Source organism: Anser anser (genome assembly GCF_964211835.1).
Source record: "Anser anser genome assembly, contig: HAP1_SCAFFOLD_693, whole genome shotgun sequence".
Classification (NCBI taxonomy): Eukaryota; Metazoa; Chordata; class Aves; order Anseriformes; family Anatidae; genus Anser; species Anser anser.
The window spans coordinates 1-21,002 of record NW_028153872.1 but is presented as its reverse complement, the minus strand read 5'-3'; the positions used below and the strand labels follow the sequence as shown (position 1 = coordinate 21,002).

The window sequence follows — 21,002 nt, the reverse complement described above, 5'->3', positions numbered from 1 at the left end:
TCTCCTTCCAGTAACACACTCAAGCTCATTTCTTCAACTTCTTCAAGAGGTGACCTGAACATTGCTCTGATTTCCTCCTGACCCTGACCCATTAAGCCCAAACGAACTGAGTGGGACTTTCAGGCTGAAATGAAGCAGCAGAACTGGTTTGAGACTACCATGTGCTTTTCTTTTGGCCTATAGCAGATCAGGGATGCAGAGAGTCACAGGCAGAACTGAAGGACAGATTAGTCTCCTTCTATCTAGTATCCCAAAACTGCAGCTACAGCTTCATTGGCAGCTGTCAAATTATAAGCTCCCTATTTTTGACAGGTGGAGATGATGGATGGAGGGAAAGTCCAACTGATTCAGCCTGAATGGGCCCTCTTCTTTCCCATCTCTAAAATTCCGAATTATTATTTTCTTTTCTTGTTTAAAGGAAGTAAAAAATGAAGAGATGAACTACTTTTAAAACTTTTTTTTTTTTCCCAGAGATATGAATGATTTTACAGTGCCAGTCAAAAACTAGTAATGACTGCATGTTTTCTTTTTGATACCTGCTGAATTCACTGTGCATTTAAGAGTAGATACTAGATACTTGGTAGATACCCTAGATACTTAGGTTCCATACTGAGCACTGCATTGAAACCGAAAAAAAACAACTTCTTGGTATTCTTACCCACATGCCAACTCAACCTTCTTTAGGGAACGATATAGGAAATGTGTCAAAAAGAAATAGTATGTGGATATTTCATTTCATTTAATTTTTCTTACAGGTCTATTTCAACTACAGCATTTCAGGAACTTCCTCATGAAAGACTCCTTCAAAAGGAAATGTTAAGTCTGTTAAATTCAAAACTTTCCCCAGGAATACACATGAATTTATCATCAAGATAAGAGACTTTGAGCAACCCCAGAAAAATCTAGAGAATAAGATAAATGTGTTTATGAGGTGAGGGAGTGAAAGGCAAATGTCCTTGCTCTCTCTGATGCTGGCCAAACACCTGACATTTATGCTCCTTTATTCTGGTGAAATGCCAATAACTGCTAGGATATTGGTTTACAGGGCTATGCCTTTATGGAGTTTTGGCTTTCTTTTGCAAGTGCTTTACTCTCACAAATGTTTTGATACAGCTGATGGTTTCAACCATGTGTTGAGTCTTCCTACATGGCAAAAGTTCTGAGCATGTGTTTTGCAAATCCATGGAAATCACATGTATCTACTCTTCTGCTTTACCTCACCTAATGCATATTGCGTAGAACGAGAGGACACAGCTTGACCCGCCTTGTCATGTTAATTTTTCAAAATACAGAAGCATACATACCATCCCCAGATCCTTTTCGTCTTCGCTTCTCCTCTTTCTGAAAACTTTTCTTCTCTTTGCGCCTCTGTCGTAATGCAGTTTTAGGATCAGTGATCCAGGCCTGATAAACAAACTGGAAGGAACAAACTCATTTATTTCAAGGTTCTTCATGTTTTGAGAGTAAGCCACAGAATAAGCCATAAGCAGGCCTATATACTTTGAGTAAACGCATTCAGATCTGCAGGGATAAGTAAATATTTTGAATCCCAAATCAAACACCTCCCCTGCAGATCTTCTGAGTTTTCATGTGCTATTTTTGCTAGCATAAAACCAAATGCGAAAACACTTGTGGGTGAACCAAGTTTCATTAGAACCCACAAAAATTCATGCTCTGAACTTTGGGAATTAATACCCTGTTGTATATATGGGCTACTTCACCTGAGTCTTTCCATTCAATTATATATGTGTACATCTTGTACAGACAAGATGAAGAGTAACAGAAATTTTAAGAGAAAGTTTTGCAATTTACTAACTAAAGCATCAAAACTGTGGTAGTGTTTAGTAAAGGTATTTGTGTTTGTACATTTTTTATACTCTAGATGATTTTTTTCTTTTCACATTGGAACATGGGTGGATTTACTATTTGTGCATAGTCTCAAACCCAGCACTCAGGAATTCCTCAAATTTCATCCTAATTTTTACAATGGCTCTCTGTGGTGCTTCAGGTAAGTCACTTATGAACCCTTCTGCTACTATTTTTCCAGTTGTAAAACAGGGACGATGATACATGTATCAAGGGGATTTAATGAGGCCAAATCCTGCTCACAGTACTCACTCAGATCAACAGTCTGTTGACTTGCATGACTACATTAAGCATGAAATTGGTACAAAATATTATAAATGCTATAACAGTGAAAAAAAAAAGTTAAAAGAAGTTACCAAGAAGTAACTTATTGAATGGCTCTGCTCAAGCTGTGAGGTAAGGCTAGAGAAAAAAGCAGCAACACTTTTATACCCATTTTTCCCATTTGAAACAAAATGTGAATAACACAGACTAACTCTTCCCCACAGCTATTTTGGATTTTTTTTTTTGTTCCTTTTATGGTTTTCATTCAATAGTGAAAATCATCTTTGATTGGCACTATCCTTTTTTTTCTATTTCTAATCAACACAGACTGGTAACAGACACAAGGAAACCCAGAGATACATGCGTAAGTCTGAAAATAAAGCACAGTGATAAACTAGCTCTATTAAGTCACAAGACAAACATGCACGTAAAGACAGAAGCACATGCATATCTCAGTGAAGCTGGAGCTGCCCCGTGCAGGACACAACAGTAAATTACTACTTGGTTTATTTATATTCTTAAAATTTGCAGACACAAATTGCTTTGGAACATTAAAAGCAATTTAAAAAAAAATGTCAATATGACTTTTACTGGATTTAAAAAGGAAAAAAACCTTTGTACTGTTTTGTTCATGTATGCAGTAATGGAGAGAAAATTATTTTGGTACTGTTGATTAGAATGTTCTCTTCAAATCTCTCAAGGTCTGTACATTTATTTTTATATGTACGATGTCCAAAACAAGCACCACGTGAAAAACTATGTAGGATCAGAGGTGATGTTTTCTCTTTCCTTTGTAATAGGCACTTGCCAGTGAAGGTAATTTGAAGGAATGGTGACACTTAAGCAAAACAGCAACACGTTACTTACTGGAAGTTAGAAACTGCCAATATCTACTATTGAAAAATTAGCTTAGAAGCTGTAAGCTAGCCACAGCCATAGTATGAATAAAGAATTCAGAGATAAAAGGCATACTTGGAAGAAAGCAGTGGATTAGAATGAAGAAAATACATTAATAAATGTATTACAACTACTTATGTTAAGCAGTGGATATTTTAAGAGCTAACTGGGTACATATATGTATATTACTTCCAATTTTTACCACTGGGCAAAGGTAGGAAATGCTACACATATCCAAGGAAGATGAGAAAATGTTGAAGATGTACAGATATTAAGATCGTGAAGACCAGAAATATAGTGAGATTAAAAAAAAGGGGGGGGAGGGGTGTTGTTGCAACAGAATGTATCTTCTAAAAATATTTTACCAGCTTTCTGAGATCAATTACAACATTGCCCATAAGATGCATGCAAGTCGATGTGACCATCTTGTACAGCAGTAACAGAAGAAATCAAGAATTTGTGTCTGCATTTTCTCTCTAGGGTTGTACTTAAGGCAAGACAGAGTGCTTTTCTTGGGGCTTGACCACTCCAAAAGTAAGAAATGTATTGCATTTACTAGGACTGAAGCTTTGGCTGTTGTTATTTTTCATATTATTCATATAAGAGGAAAAATGCAGACAAGGACAGAGGTATATGTTACACCAGGATCTATGGGATGGGTCACATACTGAGCACTCACAAAATGTCAAGTACCTTTGCTGCTTTGATTAAATATTGAAGAATAGTTTTGGGTAGTTTAATGATAGACTTTGGCAAGGCTAAAATGGCTGAAGCAAATTTTCCAATAGCTCTCTATAAAGAAGGACAAAGCAAGAGCAATTAGTAGAAAACAAGAAAATATTAATAGAAAGTATCTACTGCATGATTATACCTAGATTATTGAGTTTACATTCATTGGCTCCAATGTGGAAAAAAGATCATGTGTGATGTTCACAATAAAATTTCAGTGAGATCATTTTAAGTGCCTGCATTATCTAACAAACAAAATCTTTACGTTAACCCTTGAGGTGACTATTGCAGACAATTTACACTAAAAGAAATAATTAAAAAATAATAATTCTTCAGCAGGTTCTGCCACAAAACAAGTTCGCTTTTCTAGTATTTTTATTAAGACCACGTTCACATGTGATGGAAGGCATATGAAGCACGGTGACCTAATGACGAACAACCGTTTCATAAACAAATGTAATTTTCTGTTCCAGACAATTACTCTCCTACATGAAGCTACCCAACATCTTCACGTAGCACATATTGAAGAACTGGTCACTTATACAGAATATCTAGCTGCAGTTCTGAAATAAACACCAGATCTTCCAATCTCAGATTAATGGTTTCTGTACTGTGTTTTAAAAAATAAGACAACAACAACAACAGCAGCAGAACAACAGCAACAAAGAGCAAATGCATAACCAACCACATTAAGAGAAAGAATTGTATTAACTTCAGACCTCAATTTAGAACAGTTAAAATCTCAGTGCTTGGCATCAACACATCTTAACAAAATGTTGTCAACATTTTTCCTTAAAAACAGCAGAAACAAGAATGCGAACTCTTTGCTACAGCTGCATGAAAAGAAAGATGAGCTAGAAATTTATGAGCCACTTCTATGGATCAAGGTGAGTTAATGCCATATATACAAAAAAAAAAGTGTAAATGGTAGAAAATAAACCTTACATCATACTTCATCCAGATTTGGTTTTGCCTTTTTTTAGGTCAGGAAAAAATCTTTCCACATTATAACCACTCAGGCAGTTTAGTAAATTTAATTAATTACTAATGTAATTTCAGTATATAAAATAAAGGCACATCAAATCAATTAATTAAACAAAAACAATTATTCTTGTAATTCAGTAATATGGCCTGGGAAGCTTTGCTTGAACGCTATTGACATAAGAAATAGAGCAGCATGGAGGCAGTTATTTACTCTTGCTTGGGCTGGGCTTTCAGTAATGCATTGTTTATGGAGCAATGTGAGCTTTCATGGTTGGGAAGAGTCATCTGCAAAAATTTACCTGTTTGCTTAAGATTTTAGAGTTGAGGACCTAAAAACATTCTGCAGTATTTCTGAAAATTCTTCAACAACTAAAACTTAAATTTTATAAAGATTACAGCAATCCTACATGCATTAGTGTTTCACTAACTTGTTCACCCAAGTCCTTAATTTAAGCCAGTATGTCCCATACTTGGTACTACCTAACATCAAGCAAGCCACATACAGGAAACCAGTTAGGAAACTTCAGCTGCCTTTTTAACATTACAATATCCTCTTACTTCAACAGTCCATCACTTAAAATGCCAACATATTAATTAAAATAATCCTTTAAAAGAAAGGAGATAAAGTGATGATGATTTAAAAAAAAAAAAAAAAAGCTTTTTTTAAAGTATGGTTTCTTTTCCATGAAAAGTTGCTTATTCTTGGGATAATTTCTTCCCAGAATGATAACATCTACTGAAAACCAGAAAACCATTGAAGCATTCTACAAGATTGCCAGAGGCAAGACAGCTTCCTCACTTGTCTATACTGCAATGGAGAAAATAAAGCTCAGATTCTGAAGCTTTTTGATTTTTGTTTTCCTTCAGCATAAGTGAATGAAGATATGATTTCAGTATAGTTCTTGTAGAAATTTGGCAATGCTTAAAACAGGCAAAATTGCATTTTAAATTGGCAAGAAATTTCATTTCCAATACTTTTCAGATGTACTTTAGATGTACTAGTTGCTTTAACATATAAGCCTGTGTTAAGAGAAGCCTATTTTTTTTTCAGTTGTCAATTACCAAGCAAATTACTACAAAGTACCTGAAATGCAGACTTTTTTCGAGGCTCTTCCTCTTCTTTTTTCTCCTCTTCCTCTTCCTCTTCACTATCCGTCTCAAACAAATAATAATTTCCACTTCTGACCACTAAGTGAAACAAAATTTTTTCTTATTTTTTTTTGAAAAGCTCTATTCTGAACTGCCTCAATATCTCTAAACAGCCAGACAGTGATTTATATGTTCATAATCAGGAGAGGTGAAAACAGAGAAGAAGCAAGAGATGACTAGGTCTCAGGCAACTTATCTGATGTTAGTCTGTGATACTTTTGGGCATGAATGAGAACTGTACAAGAACTAAGGAAACATCACCATGAGAAGAAAATGTAATGAAAAAGCTTGAAGTACATCAGGTTACTAGGTTAAAAATTTTAGAAAAAAAATGGCAATTTAGTTTAAATGAATTGAGAAGTAATGGTTATCTGAAGGAGTTAAAAGAGCCCAGCAGGTAAATAAATGAATTTATACAAACAGTACCACTGGACAAAAAATACAGAACTGCTCTTTAAAATGCTCAGGCATCCTTCAAACTAGGGGATGAGATGGTATAAGTTAATGCTTTCTTCAAACTTTTAAGTTTTGATGAGGTAATGGAAAACCTTGGTTTGTTTAAAACAAATCACTTGGATTCTATTAATGTGATCAGAAATGAGTTTCAATTTTTTGCCCATGGATTCAGAAACAATCTGAAACCTTGATACAATAAAGATGCACAGTGAATAAGCTAGGCCTTATATCCTTGAACAGAAGCAAAGTTTTTATTTCTCAGATGGTAAAAGGCCTATATGAATAAACAAGGGAAAAAAAAAGAAAGAAAAAATAAGATAATGAGCAAGAGAAAAATCAAAATCACAGCATTACATTCAGCAGTGAACACTGGTAAATAATTTCTGCATTTAAGCTGAAATTTTTAAAAGAAGAGTTACTTAGATGAAATGTTACCCAATCTGGATACACATATTTATATAGAAAAGTGTATTTAACCCTCATTATACATTTCTGGAAAACTTACAATAGCTTTAATTCTATTCAATCATACCTTGAATTTTACACAGATCCTCTGTACATAGGTGGTCACACATAACTAGAGTAGAAACCTCAGGGTAAGCACACCGTGAAATTTGCCAGAACTCCATTAGGTCATAACTTCAGCATCTAAAATTCCCTCACAGAGAAAATCATGTGCCTAGTTATGACTTTGTAACATCATTGAAAGCCCTGCAGAGGGATAGAGTCCACTTCAGCAGTTCTAGTCGTTGAATGGAGGTTGAAAGAAAGTCTGGAAATTTCTTGGGTCAAGCAAATTAATTGCTTGGTAGAGGGCCTTCTAAGAAAGCCCATTTAAAATGCAATGAAGAGATAAATGTATTTTAAGAGGCAGTAGTCTGCAGTTCTGTTTCATAAAAAAGTGCCTCATAAGCAGCAAAGGAAATTGTCCACACAAAAGATCAGCAGGATAAAGTCTGGCATCTAGAGGAAACTACACCATGGTGCAGCTCCTTATAGTCTCAGAACCCAGCAGCCAGTCAGACTTGGAAGGCCTGAGCTGGCAGAAAACAACTCAAAAATGATCTCTCTCCAAAATTTTTACGTTAAAATATATCTAAGGGGACACCATAATGTAGCAATTACATCTCTTTTACAAATAAAGAGGGAGGTATGATTGAATAGCAATAATGCATTCTTGCACACATCAAAATGGAGTAAGAAGTGTGTCACCTACAGGGATTATTAAATAGACCAAATGTTACTAGTTAAATAATTCGTGGCTAGACTGGACTCAGCCACACTCTTCTCTCCCCCACCCTTCCTGATGCAAAATGAGACTTTCTCCTACTGAGAAAAGGGACTTGCAGGCTTTCCATGTGGGATGAGAGGGAGGAGACAGAAGGGCAGTCTTGCAGGAGAAGCCAGCATAACATCAGCACCTGCTTGAGCCCAGATGGAAAGAGCTCCCCAGGACAGCTGCAAACTCCATCTTTCCCACTGCATCAGACACAACTCTGTGATCCAGGAGAAGCTGGGGACCTCTAAGCATGTGGCCCTAACTCCTGCTGATCTTTGTGGGGCTCCATATCTAACCCACAAGCACAAAGGAACCATACCTCCCTGAAAGGGAGAGTATGAGTGTCAATGAGGAAACCCTCACAAATGTTTTCACCTTTTCTACTCAGACCCAAATTCATAACTGAGTTTTAATTCCTATGGATATAAAATGAGGTATCTTTCTGCAGAATAAATAAAACAAGTGGTATAAGAATAACAATGACAATCTAAATTAAACATCAGAACTGGGATAAAACTTTCAGCTTCAACAACCTTAACAGTATATATACAGTCACAGCCACAACCCCATTTACTGAGAAGAACAGCCACATGCTGCAGGGTTACAGCTCAATGTTTCAAAAGGATAGATGGGGAATGATAGATGGGGAATATCACCCTATCTCCAGTTTGTAAGCCTGCGAACACCTACTGTAAGTGCCAAGTTTCACTGACTAGGGAAAGTAAGCCACATGGCAGGCAATCACTGTATGCAGGATCAGGGTCTATGATGTTTCCCACAAGGTTTTGCATTATTGCAGTAGATAATTTCAAGAATGCTCACTGTTTAAATACTAAAACTTAAGTTGCCACCTGAGGACATCAAATAATGAGGGTGAAATAAGTAAAAGCCAAAGTCACTGTCCCTCTTTGAGCAGTTCTTCTCACTACAAAACCAGTGGTGAATAAACAGGAGACCATATCCCATTCCTTCAAAATCACTGTAGCTTGAAATTCGACAGTAAAAACTCACAAATTACAGTTTTGATCTGTTTTGTCATTATTGTTCTCAATGAAACTACAGGACAATAAGTTTGTTTTCACAAGACTTTTGAAAAGGGATAGGTCTCTCTAAAGTGGCAGTGTGCCCTTTAGAAAAATAAAAATAGAGACACAGTTTACTTGTGACTTGATAGAAATAAGCATTCGACATTCTGTTAAAATGCTATTGGCTATATATATGCTGGAGTTATAAACAAATACACATACATAAATGAAGGAGAATGTAGATATGTAACATTATTACTGGGAGTACTTCTTGTTAAACTAAATGACCAGGCACAATATAGATATTCATATTTAACTCTGGTCAGTGCTGTACACTTGAATATTTTTAAAATCTTCAGAAGTAAGTTATTAAATAGTTAAATATGTCTGTTTTCCATAAATAAAGATCCCATAGAAGGACATCAGATTTGAATCTGCAGTCTACTCAGTTTTATTCTGTTTCACCCAATCCTTAATGTAGGGAAGAACTCTACTGTATACCTGGACTGGCTGGACCGGGATAGAAACAAATTAGAATGTCATTATGCAACAATGATATGAGGAGCACTCACTATTAATTTCTCGTGAACAAGGCTGAACATATTTTTACTCTTAGATAAAGAGAAAATATAGAAATAACAAAACAACTGGCATCAACAGCACGTTAAAGTGTGATATTCAGCTGTGCACTGTGCAGCCTAGCCCTGGGAACAGTCTAGCTGCTTTACTGTGGTACTCATATTTCTATAGCTGTCGGTAGACTGACTGATGAACCGTAAAAAAGATATATGATGTGTGTATACGAAAAAGAAATTATGACTAATCTTAGAATACATTGGCAAACCTTTACCTTCACATGTTTAAATATATTGTGCTTTGCAGTAGAGGAAAGTTGAGACTTTTGAAGTCAAAATAGATTCTTTTTGGAACATGTTTTTTATCTGATTTGATACCTTTCTAAAAATGTCCAAAGTATCATAAGCTGTGCTTCCAACAAAAAGAAATTCAAAATACGGTTAAGTTAATTATCTGAAGATAGTAGTAGAAATCACTTGATAAAATAAACAAGACTTCTATCAAGTCACAATCATAAAATCAGGCATAAAACAAACAGGTCATGGGAATGCCTTCATTCTGGTCAAGGATATAAGGGTTAAATCCACATATTTGTAAGATGATTGAGAAAACCTACTGGAAGCATGATCAACCCAAGGCCGCCACCACAGCTTTTTTTTGCCCTTGGCTTTCTCTTTGTCTGCTTCTCCTAAAATAAAATATGTCCAAACATTAATTTTACAAAATGAGAAACATGTTTCTTACACTGATTAATCATTTTTCATTTCTCTCAACAGAGCTAAATTTCATGAGCATATCAGATGTTAGATCTACTGAATATAATCAATATAAAAAACATTTAGAAGCATGACCACCCAGCACAAATATTCTAGTTTATGCAACAGTTAGAAGAGCATTCTACTCTAAAACAGCTTAAAGTTAAGTTCTTTTTTTTTTTTTTTTTAAACATACAGTCACACTTCCCTGTAATATCAAGAAGAAAATATTTTCCCTCCTCATAAATCCCCCTACATTTCAGGCTCCATAATTTTATATCCAGTAAATGTTGATCCTAAGTCAGTGCTGGAAATGTGGCATTAAATAGGTTTCATTTATATGTTCCATATTTTAAACAACGTTAAAAAATATACAAATATTTCAGTGACTGAAAAAGGCCTCACAGCATCCGAAAACCCTTGCTGGAAACATGTGATTTCTACCTATTTGTTACACCGTGGTTTATAAACAATATGTTTGTTCAAAACAAACCTCTGCTGCTATTTGGCTCTTTGCCAACAACTTGAAATTAGCCAAAAGTAATCTCAAGGCAAACTGTTTTCTCTAAGTCTTCTTGCAGTACAAAATCTCAGATTTTTTTTTCTTTTTTTGCCTGAATCAAGCTCCAAAATGTTACTGAGCAAACAACCTTGTTCCGTGATGACAGTTTTGAAGAACAATTTCTCAATTGGCCAACTACCAGATCTATGAGGTCTTTAGCGCTCAACTGCAATTATGGCACAACAATAGCTAACAGTACCTTCATCATCTTCTTCAGAAACCTTCCGAATCTCAGGCCCCTCTGAGGACTCCTGTGTCATGCTTAGCATCCTCTCTTTACCTTTTTTGTATTTTTGCTGCCTGGCCTTGATGCGATCCATTCTAGCAAAAGGAAGAAACTTATTATATTCTGGTCTTCACCCCTTTTGACCCCCCCTGAAAAACAGCTGTTAAACACATCAATACACACACACACTAACATTTCTATAGGAAATATCCATTCCATACTGTCACTAATCTTGCCTTTAAAAATAAAGAGTTAAATGGCTCTGAAGAGGCTGTCTGGACCAGTCATGAACCTGAAACTGGCCACTCCATCAGGACAGTGGCTGTTCCTGCACTACTTGTGCTATATCTTCACCTGGTTCACTTTAACTGGTTTAATTTTCATTTCAGATGCAGGAAAACCTTCAATTCTCCTTCTTGCAACCCTGTAAACAGTTAGCATGATCTAGCCTTTTAAGCCTTTAAAGTTTTTCACATTTTGACAGGCAACAGTAAAAAAAAACAAACAACAGTTACAAGTGATTTCAATACAACTACTGGACTAGAAGTGAAAGAAAGAGACAAAGAGAGAAAAAGACAGAGAGAGAGACGAGAGAGAGATGAGAGAGAGAGAGACAAGAGAGATGAGAGGGAGAGAGAGAGAGAAAGAGAGAGGGGAAAGAAGGGGGAGGAAGGGGGGAGAGAAAGAAAGAAAGAGAAGGAGAAAAAGAAAGAAGGAGAGAAAGGAGAGAAGAAGAGAAAGAAGGAGAGGAGGAAAGAAAGAAAGAGAGAGAGAGAGAAAGAAAAGAAAGAAAGAAAGAGAAAGAAGGAAAGAAGGAAAGAAGGAAAGAAGGAAAGAAGGAAAGAAGGAAAGAAGGAAAGAAGGAAAGAAGGAAAGAAGGAAAGAAAGAAAAAGAAAGAAAGAAAGAAAGAAAGAAGGAAGGAAGGAAGGAAGGAAGGAAGGAAGGAAGGAAGGAAGGAAGGAAGGAAGGAAGGAAGGAAGGAAGGAAGGAAGGAAGGAAGGAAGGAAGGAAAAAGAAGGAAAGAAAGAAAGATTACTTGTTTTTCATGTTTTCTCACATTGCATGCATTCATACCACACAAAATAGGATAACAAAAACCACAAAGTGAGCTGGACTCTACCAGAAAACAACATATAGCATGTAATATCATAAACCATCTCTTAAAGAGAAGACTATATGGTCACATTGCTATGATACTCAAGTGTGGAACACTTAAATGCTGATCCTGTTAACTTGTCATCATTAGATTTCTAAGATTTAGAAGAGCCTTCAGAATGAGCAGTGATGTTCACATCTCTCTTTATATAAAACATCTGTTTCCATTATAATTTCAGGCTCACTGAGGAGTAGATGCATCAATACATTTCAGAATGATTTTTTATGTCAACCTTGCAACCTTTGGTCCTAGAAATGTGATTCTGCTTTTAAATGAATGTTTAGGTTATGCAGTACGTGTCTTTCTGGAAAAGATGACTCTCAAACTGTGTGATACTGAACTACCTAAGACCTCTGAGTGCATAGAGCACCATTTCTGTAGTTGCAAAAACATACGTCAAAAACCTAATCAGCGTTTCTATAACACAAAATGCTAGATAAATGCCAAGAATCAGTGAAAAATATATACAAAATGTGTATGTGTGTATATATAAATACATACTGTCTTTTCAGTTGATCCATTGATTTTTTTTCTTCTTCAATTCTTGCCTTTACAGCCTTGACAATCGTAGCCTGGAAAAGCTCAGCACCCCTACAGCAGAAACAGGGACGGAAGAAAGGAAAGGAGAGCAAAGTGTAAATGTTTCCAAGTTTCCTGTATGCCAGCTAATCAGAGAACTGTGTTCCCTCTGTATAGTATTTAGTCAAACAAAGTCAACCCAAGGCTGGGAAGAAATAATCAACGAATACAGAATACTGATCTGCTTAGAGTTAATTATTTCAAGAGCTGGGTCAAACACTGTGATCCCTACTCAGCGTAAAAGTTCCTCTAGCCACTGATGGGAGATTTGAGTTTCCAATTCTGAATGTAGAACATGGATGGATTCAAGACTGAGTTAGAACTTCTTGCACAATTCCAGGATTTGGTCTTTATACTTATTTCAGCATTGTAATCATCTTGCACCTTTGCCACGGTCTCCAGGAAGCTGTGAGCAAAGGCCACCTCAGGACTTTTGCCTTTATCCAGGACCACTTCAACTTCACTTTCACCCTCTGAACATTACCTTGCTTTCAATCTGATGGCACAAATCCTTCAGCAGGTTTCTGGTGTGCCAAAAGAATGACTTATAACTCCATTTCATTAGAAATGTGCAGTTGACTCAATAATTTGGATATACAGACTGTGTGTGTCTAAGCCATTCTTCACTATTCACTCAGGAGCTCTCGGAGAGTCTCAAAAAAGACTCTCTCAGAGAAGTAGAATAGATTCAAATACATTTTTATTTTTTTGGAAATTCAGTAAGATCATCAGAAGTCTACTCCTAAATAATTTTTCACCACCTTTTCTGTGAGATTTTTGGTCTTTCCATGTAATATGCAAGATAACCACAGTAACTTTTTTTTTTTTTTTTTTCTCCAAAGGAATACAATCAAGACTGGCAATCATTTTTGTCCGGAAGTATGGTAAAGTACCACAAGGGATGACATGTTCTCCTTAGCAGCTTGATCACCCCTGAATTCTTATAGACTGTTTAAAACTGAAACCAGAGCCTCGTCACTATTGTTTGAATCACAATTTAATTTTATTAGGGTAAGGACTTTATATTTCCAGTATTAACTTCAACTGAAAGACAGGCTCAGACTATACTGTCTGAATCCAAATATGACCTTCTTCGTAGTCCAAATAAATTCAAAGCTTGGATTTTAGCAAGGCATGCAGCCAGCTAAAAAAATTAATAACATCTCTATGTTTATATGACCCTCCTTCCTGTAATGTCTCAGTACTTCCTGGTCATTAATACATTTATCTTTACAAAGCTTCTGACATAGGCCAGTATGTCTCCACTTTTGCTGCTGGAGAACTGAAAGCTAGGTAGGTTCAGCGTGACACCAAAAGACACAAAGTCGGAAGCAGAAACCAAACATGTTTCTTTCAACCCAGCCCACTGTCATTTAAAGTAGTCTGCTCTTTCCTTTTGGATAAAACTTTCCAATTTAGGAGGCATTTTGACACGCATGACTTTGCTTTGTGTTATATTCACTGAGAACATAAAATCATAGAATCATAGAACATCCGAGTTGGAAGGGACCCACAAGGATCATTGAGTCCAACTCGACAACACACACAACACACACACAAAAAGCTACAAAATGGCAGTATCCCACAGTCTTTGGCATTAGCACTGAAATTAATCCCAAAGCAAAAATCTGAGAGAGGCAATATAGGACTGAGGCATAGATCTTTAGGTAGCTCTGTTCACAGCAATGAATTTTGGTCAGTATGGGTATCTCAACACGTCTCCTTTTTAAATAAATCCCTGGAGAGGGAATAAGAGAAAGATAAAAAAAGACTGCTTTTAAGGACATGCAAGTCAAATTTGCCCTCAAACATGGATGGAAATTGATATGCATATGGTTTTTTTTTTTTTTTTTTGAGGGGGGTTAAAAATTGCCATAATACTTTTAATCCAATTGTAAACAAAGTAATTCCTTAGAAGTCTTACTGAAATCAGTAATAATTTCATTCCTGATCTGCCTTTTATTAAACAAACAAAGAATGGTTGTGCTAGTGATAGCTGTGAGTGGATGCTTGTGGAAATGTCTAACAGGCTCAGAGTAACAATTCTTGCCACACCAGGTTGGAGTTCAGTGATTGACACTTGGGGTCTTCATGAACCAGATGTCATAACTTTTCTGTATTTTTCCTGATGTGACATTTTTTGGAGATGCAATTCTTAAAGCCCATTGTGTCAGACTCTGATCTCAAAGTATTTTTTTTTCCAAGGCTTAGAAACTCTGGCATTTGCTCTCATACATACTGATGCTGAGACTGCTGCAACACACATCAACTTTCCCAGCTTTTAATTAAGGCTATGAGAGCAGCAGATGGTGTTTGGTAGGTTTAATTTCTATCAGATTCTCAATTAATTTGTTTTCTTGTGTGTGCTGTGTCAGAGTTGGATTTGCAATTATTATTTTAGCATGGATTGTTTAAATCAACGTTAACTAACAGGACTCTATTGGTAATACATATCATAAACAAACAAGTACAGTAGTAATGGGAGTAGTAATAATCTGTTTATTTTTTTAAACTTTATGTTACCTTGATGCTAGGATCTGAGAAGCTTTTATATCTGCAACCACGTGAAGGAAGTAGTAACTCATGAAGACTCTTCTTTGCAGCAGCAGGAAAGCAAAACATATACTGTCCCAGATGATTCCTGCTTCTCCACTAGGCAGTTTACAATCTACATTGCTGGTTGCTGGAAAAAGAAACCATCAGCATTAAGAACTGTTGAAATAAGTATCTTTTACAATGCTTAATCATTTAAATAATGCCTTTAAAATTACTTTAAATAAAGCCTTTAAATTGACCTGAATTGAGGAACTTTAATTTCATTTTTCTTGAGAAAACTGACATGCACTTCCAACTGAAGTATATTTTCTTGTACAGCTAATTGGAAAGCTTCCAACAATGTGATATCCCATGAAAACTGAGAATTCATCAGAATTGAAGAATTTTCAAGCAAACTCACCTGTTCTAATAAGCATTTTTTGGGGAAAAAAAAAAAAAGTTTGGGAAAGTAGTAGTTTTGGTTAACTTGAAATATTTGATTTCAGCACATTTTAGAATAAAATTTCTTTTTTTTTTTCATTTCAAAATAACTGTTTGTCTCTTTTTTCTATTAAGAACAATATCAACATGAAAAGGAAGTGTGTTATTTTTGTCAAAATAATTTTTTAATTGACTACTACCCCTTAATATTTTTCTTTTCCCTCTCCACATCTCAGTTCACAGGAATCCTTGATGTTTCTTTCCATTGCAGAAGAGAAAAAAATACTTGAAACCACAAAACTGCTTCCTTTGGGACAGGAGGAGAAAGACAGAGAGGAAATCCCATTCCTCCTGCCTCTAAATTTTGGCGTTGGCTATTCCTTCCTTTCCTTCTTTCTTTATTCTCTAAAGACAGTTCTCTTGGGAATACTCAAAAATTAAAACTGGGTTTTGTGGAGCTAGACTATAAACTAAATGGCCTATACTGCCCTACAGAATGGAGAGGACTCAAGGGAGAGACTCTGACTCAAAGCTGGCTTTACAATCAAGCAAGCCAGCCTACCAGACCTTGAAGTTTGAGCTCCAACTGTTTCTAAGCGTGCTGTGCCCATCCCCTGGGGAGTCAGAAAGCCGTGTCTAAGTTTCTGATTCTGCTCCAAAAGTTTTGGATAATACAAGAACCACTGGGCACCATTTAACTTGTGAATTTGATACTTGGTATTTCCTTTACCTCTATTGCCCACTTATCTATTAGGATCAGACGCGAGGATTTTTGAAACACGAATTCAGAACTCTGCTGCAGCTTCACTGAAATGAAACAGTAGTTCGGTTTTAAATTCCACCAAGAAAAAAAAAAAAAGTATTTTAAAATTGTCAGCACAGGGTGCCAGGACAAAGTGGAGCCAAATTTATAGCTCACTGAGAGGTGAAGAGTCTTGTTCCTAATACTTCCTTCCTCCCTCCCTTCTATTGCCTCCATCCACTCATGCGACCACTCCCACACTGTTATCACTACCAACTTGAGAATAATCATAAAAAATTGCCTGCAAAAAAAAATATAACTTTTATGCTGGCTTAGCCTCTTGCAATTTCAGTGAGTTGAAGTGGTTCTGAGAAGCTGAACACAAGACCTGCTGCACAGCAAGGAGTGGGAGTTTACAACTAAGAAAAGGTGCCCTCTCTGTGCAGTGGTGGTGAGCTAGTAACTGACCTCACTTTGTATGGCGAAACCATAAACCCAAGTATCACATGAACTTCAGATACCAAGAAACTGTGTTAAACTCCCATATCACCAAATTGTACATTTACAGCAAACACAGTTTGTGTGTATGTGAGTGGGGGTGTTAATAGTTCTCTGTGTATCTCCCTTGTTTCTACGAAATATTTTCAATACCTTGTCTTGCTAGTCCATATATGACTAAGCTCTATTAACTGAACTCATGTAAGCTATTTGCACAAGGTATTATGTATTATGTCAAGAGAGGGCACATTTTAAATATGGTACGAGATTTTGAAGGTGATACTTAATTTTTAGGAAATTACAAAGAAAAACAAGCTATACTTACGGATACGGTAGCCTTTAACTGTACAAGCCAGGCTAAATGCCTGAATCAACCAGCAACTATTCTTAACTAATGACTCAATGTAGCCACATGCTCCTATCTGGAAAGTAAAAGAACAGTTTCATATAACAAGACATAGCAGAAATAAAGATAAGAAAAGTATTGCATCTCCTTACGTTACTTGAGAATATTGTTACTGCCATTGGCTGAATTACATCTCATTAGTAAAACAGATTAGATGTAAGAGTGTCTTTAGCAGTAACACACATCACATAGCAAGAATTAGTTCTTTTGATTATCCATGAGATAGCAGGTATATAGGTTTTGCTTGTGTTTTTGCAGAGAAAGTGATATGTCTGGCATGTGATGCAGTGTGACGGCTAAGCAACTTTTATAAATCACTGAGTTAAACTTGCAAACATACACGGACAAGCTTAACTTAACACACACATGGCCCCACTGAATTCCCAAGCATAAAATGAAGCACATATGTGAGCATTTAGAACGTTTGCAAATTCAAACCACTCATAAATCAATTTTATTTCAGTACAGTGACTTATATAAATGTAAAAAGAAAAATGTCTGCTCTTTTCAGTCCAGCACTTAAATATTCAAAGCTAAAAGGCAATTGCCAGGAATAAATCTAAATTTATCTTTCATAAAATTTTAAGTACTGCCTTGTCTCAATCACCTATTAATGCCACTGCAAGAATTTGTTCTAAACAGTTAATTAATGTAAGAAAACCTTTAATACTTTGCAGAACTGTTTAACATTCTATTACAAAATGTGTCTGTTTTCCCCTGAAGCTCACAATAGTTCTAAAGGAAAACAGAATGCAGCTTGTAATTTTGTAGTCACACAACAACTCCATCTAGTACTAGGCTTGAAAATTCTAGTTTAAAATAAAAGGTTTAGTTGAATGTGCACTATTTATTGACGGTGTAACTGATCTTACACTTCTAACGCATTTCTCACCCCACTGAAATTTTCACAAGACTTCTAAGGAACAACTTAACAAGGCAAAGTAATCAGAGTCTGATCCTTTGAAAATTGCTTGTGAGCTTTCTCAGAGCCAGACTGAAACGAGTATTCACATTTTTCTACAATGTATATGCATTAGCGTTCTCTGGATATGCACTTGCAGTTTCTGCTTTAAAATGGAGCCTGCTTTGCACTAGCAAAAGGCTGTGGTCCTGAAAAGGACTTCTAATGACCATTCAGTGCACTGTGCACACTTCCAATGAAGCCACAAAAGTGCTCAGGGCAGCAGAAATGCAGCAGCTACTTACTGAGAGGATGTTCTTCATGGTGATCACAAAAACATTGTACGCAATCAGCCAGTCCCAGTAACGCAGAATACTCCTGATGGGTTTCAGCAGCAGATCTCCACCAAAGAGAAGGAAATAAAAGCAGGCTACCAAGTAGCCCATACAGAATATGCTGATCCTTGTGGTTCCCGTTATGAAGATTATAGTAAGCACAAACCAGAAGAGGTAACTAAATATTATCACCTTATACATGTCTAAGTAGGACCTGGAAGTAAAAGAAGGAGAAAAAATTACCATTTTCTGAGGACAATGATAGATTTCCTCTATTTGTGCTACTGGCCGCTACTTGTAGCTACAGACCGACAGCAGAGCATTCGCGTCCCATGTCAGCATTTGGGCATCTGCATAGGATTAATGCCAGTCAAGGTCAGTGGATCTGGCTGGCTCATATACTCAATTCTAGCTCATTCACGTGCGTAAGCACCTTGCTGCACCCAGTCAGGGCACCTTGCATCACACAGGATCAAGCCTTGTATCATAAAAGGGGGAAAAATTTATTCTCACCAAACTTCATGATAGAGTGATATTACCTGTCAATGCCACGTATGCAATTTAAAAGCTATCTAAAATAACCTTTTAAGAAGTGTGGGTAATACTAAAGCAAATATATCTTCAAAAGCCAGCTACAGTACTGCACTGCAAACAGTTCTGTATTTACGGATAAATTCTAGGGAATTCGGCCTGGTTAAAAGCCTAGCTTTCAAAGACAGCTGCTAAAAATACCTTTCTCCAGCAGAGATCAACTAAAAGTTTTGAGGAGTAAAAAAGCTCTTACAGAATGTAAATGCACTAGAATTTACTGAAAAGTTTGCTAGGAAGCTGCAAGACAGAGCTATCTGAAATCAGCCTGGCCCAAAATGGGAAAGAGTGAGAAACAATTTGGTATTTTTTTAGATTCATCAAAATCTTCACTTAATATTGACTCAGTGAGCTTTCAAATAAGAATATCTGCCAAAGGCAACACCAAATACTACATATAGCTAAACACGGCAAAACCAACATATTCTTGTTTTCTCCCCATTTAGTGTTTTGATTCCAGATGTGCTATGTTTTCAGGGTCTGTTCACCCAGGCTGTGAAACTGGATTTGTCAGGAAACCAGGCAGGGAGACAGCATGATGGGAGTACACATATACCTAAGCCAAACCACGTAAGGAGTAAACGAACTAAATACAGTAGATGAAGCCACATAAAAAGGCCCATGCTGCTTGATGTTCTCAGGCTCAAAATTTTCTAGGAGTGTGTATTTATAGTCCTACATTTATACGTATGTATTATACATTTAGCTTGCCGAAGCTAACCAGAGAGGCATTTAATGAAAGGTAATGATAGAGCTCCTCTGTGTTTATTTCCCACAAACGTTAAAGAAATGTATGGACTAATGCCCGCGAAGTCTAAAAAATTCATGGTTTTAGAAATGCTGCTGGGTTTGGGGTGATACAACATTATCAAATAATCTATACACACTAGGAAAATAAAGACGCAGAAGATAACAGTTGAACAGATCTTCACTAACTCAAAATTCACTCAAAATGGTGCTCTCACTGTTTTTCTATAGGAAAAAAAACAATGAAAAAAATCTTAGTATTTGGTGTTTTGTTAATAAAAATTACTTATGTGATGGATGGCTAGGAAGAAATAGCCTTCCTGAACCCATTCTAACAATTGCAGTGTTTCAGAAATCTTGTCCTTTGCTACCAAGGAATTACATCAACATCTGTTGAAAAATGTCCCAGACAAAACTGAATTGATCAAATATGCAAGAATATTTTAATGCTCTTCAACAAATATGAATTCCGATTCTGAAAAGACAACTGGAGTTGTCTGGATCCAAATATTCCAACATTCACACGGCATTTGGTTGAGTCACAGTGCAACAGTGAATACCACTCTCAGATTAAAACCTACAGAAATTAGAGAGAATATGAAAAGGAATACAATAATTTAGCTTTTTTTTTTTCTTTACTATAACGTTAATAGCCTGTTACATTCTTAGCAGTCATCTAAAATACCAAATACAACTGCTCTTCTCATTTTCAAAATACACACTAAACATAGTAGAATTAGACATCAATACACCAAAATAAAATGGGGTGAAAAGAAAAGCTTCTCACAAGGCAGAAAAAACAATACAACTATATGATGTACTTCTTAGAGATGTAAAGCTTTCTAGTTTTAAGAAATACACAAGTAAGACCAACCATATGAAAGATTCCACGTCCAAGTTGTCTTCTTACAAAATGGTGTTTGAAAAAGTCATTCAGGGTACACCTAAACTATGAACATCACTGACCATCTCAGATACATCTATGCTGGCCCAAGAACAATGCCACCCAATGCCGCACAGAGCACAGTGGGCAGAACCTCAAATATCTGAACTCATTCATGTACCTGAATAGTCTCAGGTACATGAAAATATTCCCCAAACCATACTTCTTTCTACTGTAATACCCCCAGGCGCCTGTATTTTTCTGTTATAGTGTGGAGTCATTTACAAGCATCCCTTTAATTTTCCTTAAATATTTACAATAACATAGGTAAGTGCTTTAAGAGAAGGAATAAAGATATGTTTTGGGGATGGGGGGCAGTTCTCAGCATATTGCCTCTCAAGCTGTATGATGCATTCTTGGAT

General features: G+C 36.3%; 1 protein-coding gene across 2 annotated transcripts; it reads right to left on the bottom strand.

The window, feature by feature from the left end:
* Positions 1 to 35: 35 nt before the first annotated feature.
* LOC310891242 (piezo-type mechanosensitive ion channel component 2-like) lies at positions 36 to 20,801 on the bottom strand. 2 transcript variants are annotated; one of them, XM_083853509.1, is made up of 8 exons: positions 18,333 to 20,799; positions 17,046 to 17,142; positions 15,028 to 15,187; positions 12,427 to 12,516; positions 10,742 to 10,863; positions 9,842 to 9,913; positions 5,825 to 5,928; positions 36 to 1,416 (listed from the first exon to the last, which is right to left on the bottom strand). In XM_083853509.1, exons 1-8 carry the CDS (start codon positions 18,606 to 18,608, stop codon positions 1,282 to 1,284), a joined length of 1,056 nt encoding a protein of 351 aa, XP_083709635.1. In that variant the 5' UTR covers positions 18,609 to 20,799; the 3' UTR covers positions 36 to 1,281. The 2 variants fall into 2 exon arrangements, with proteins under 2 accessions (XP_083709635.1, XP_083709636.1); XM_083853510.1 differs by lacking the exon at positions 36 to 1,416 and adding an exon at positions 1,841 to 3,819 and having other exon boundaries at positions 18,333 to 20,801.
* Positions 20,802 to 21,002: the final 201 nt, after the last annotated feature.

Coding starts and splice junctions, on each gene's coding strand:
- LOC310891242 (XM_083853509.1), bottom strand. CDS start 18,608: ATGGTAATTTTTTCTCCTTCTTTTACTTCCAGGTCCTACTTAGACATG. Junction 12,517..15,027: donor TCTCAGATCCTAGCATCAAG/GTAACATAAAGT, acceptor TTTCTGCTGTAG/GGGTGCTGAGCTTTTCCAGG. Junction 5,929..9,841: donor TTGGGTTGATCATGCTTCCA/GTAGGTTTTCTC, acceptor TGTTTCACTTAG/TGGTCAGAAGTGGAAATTAT.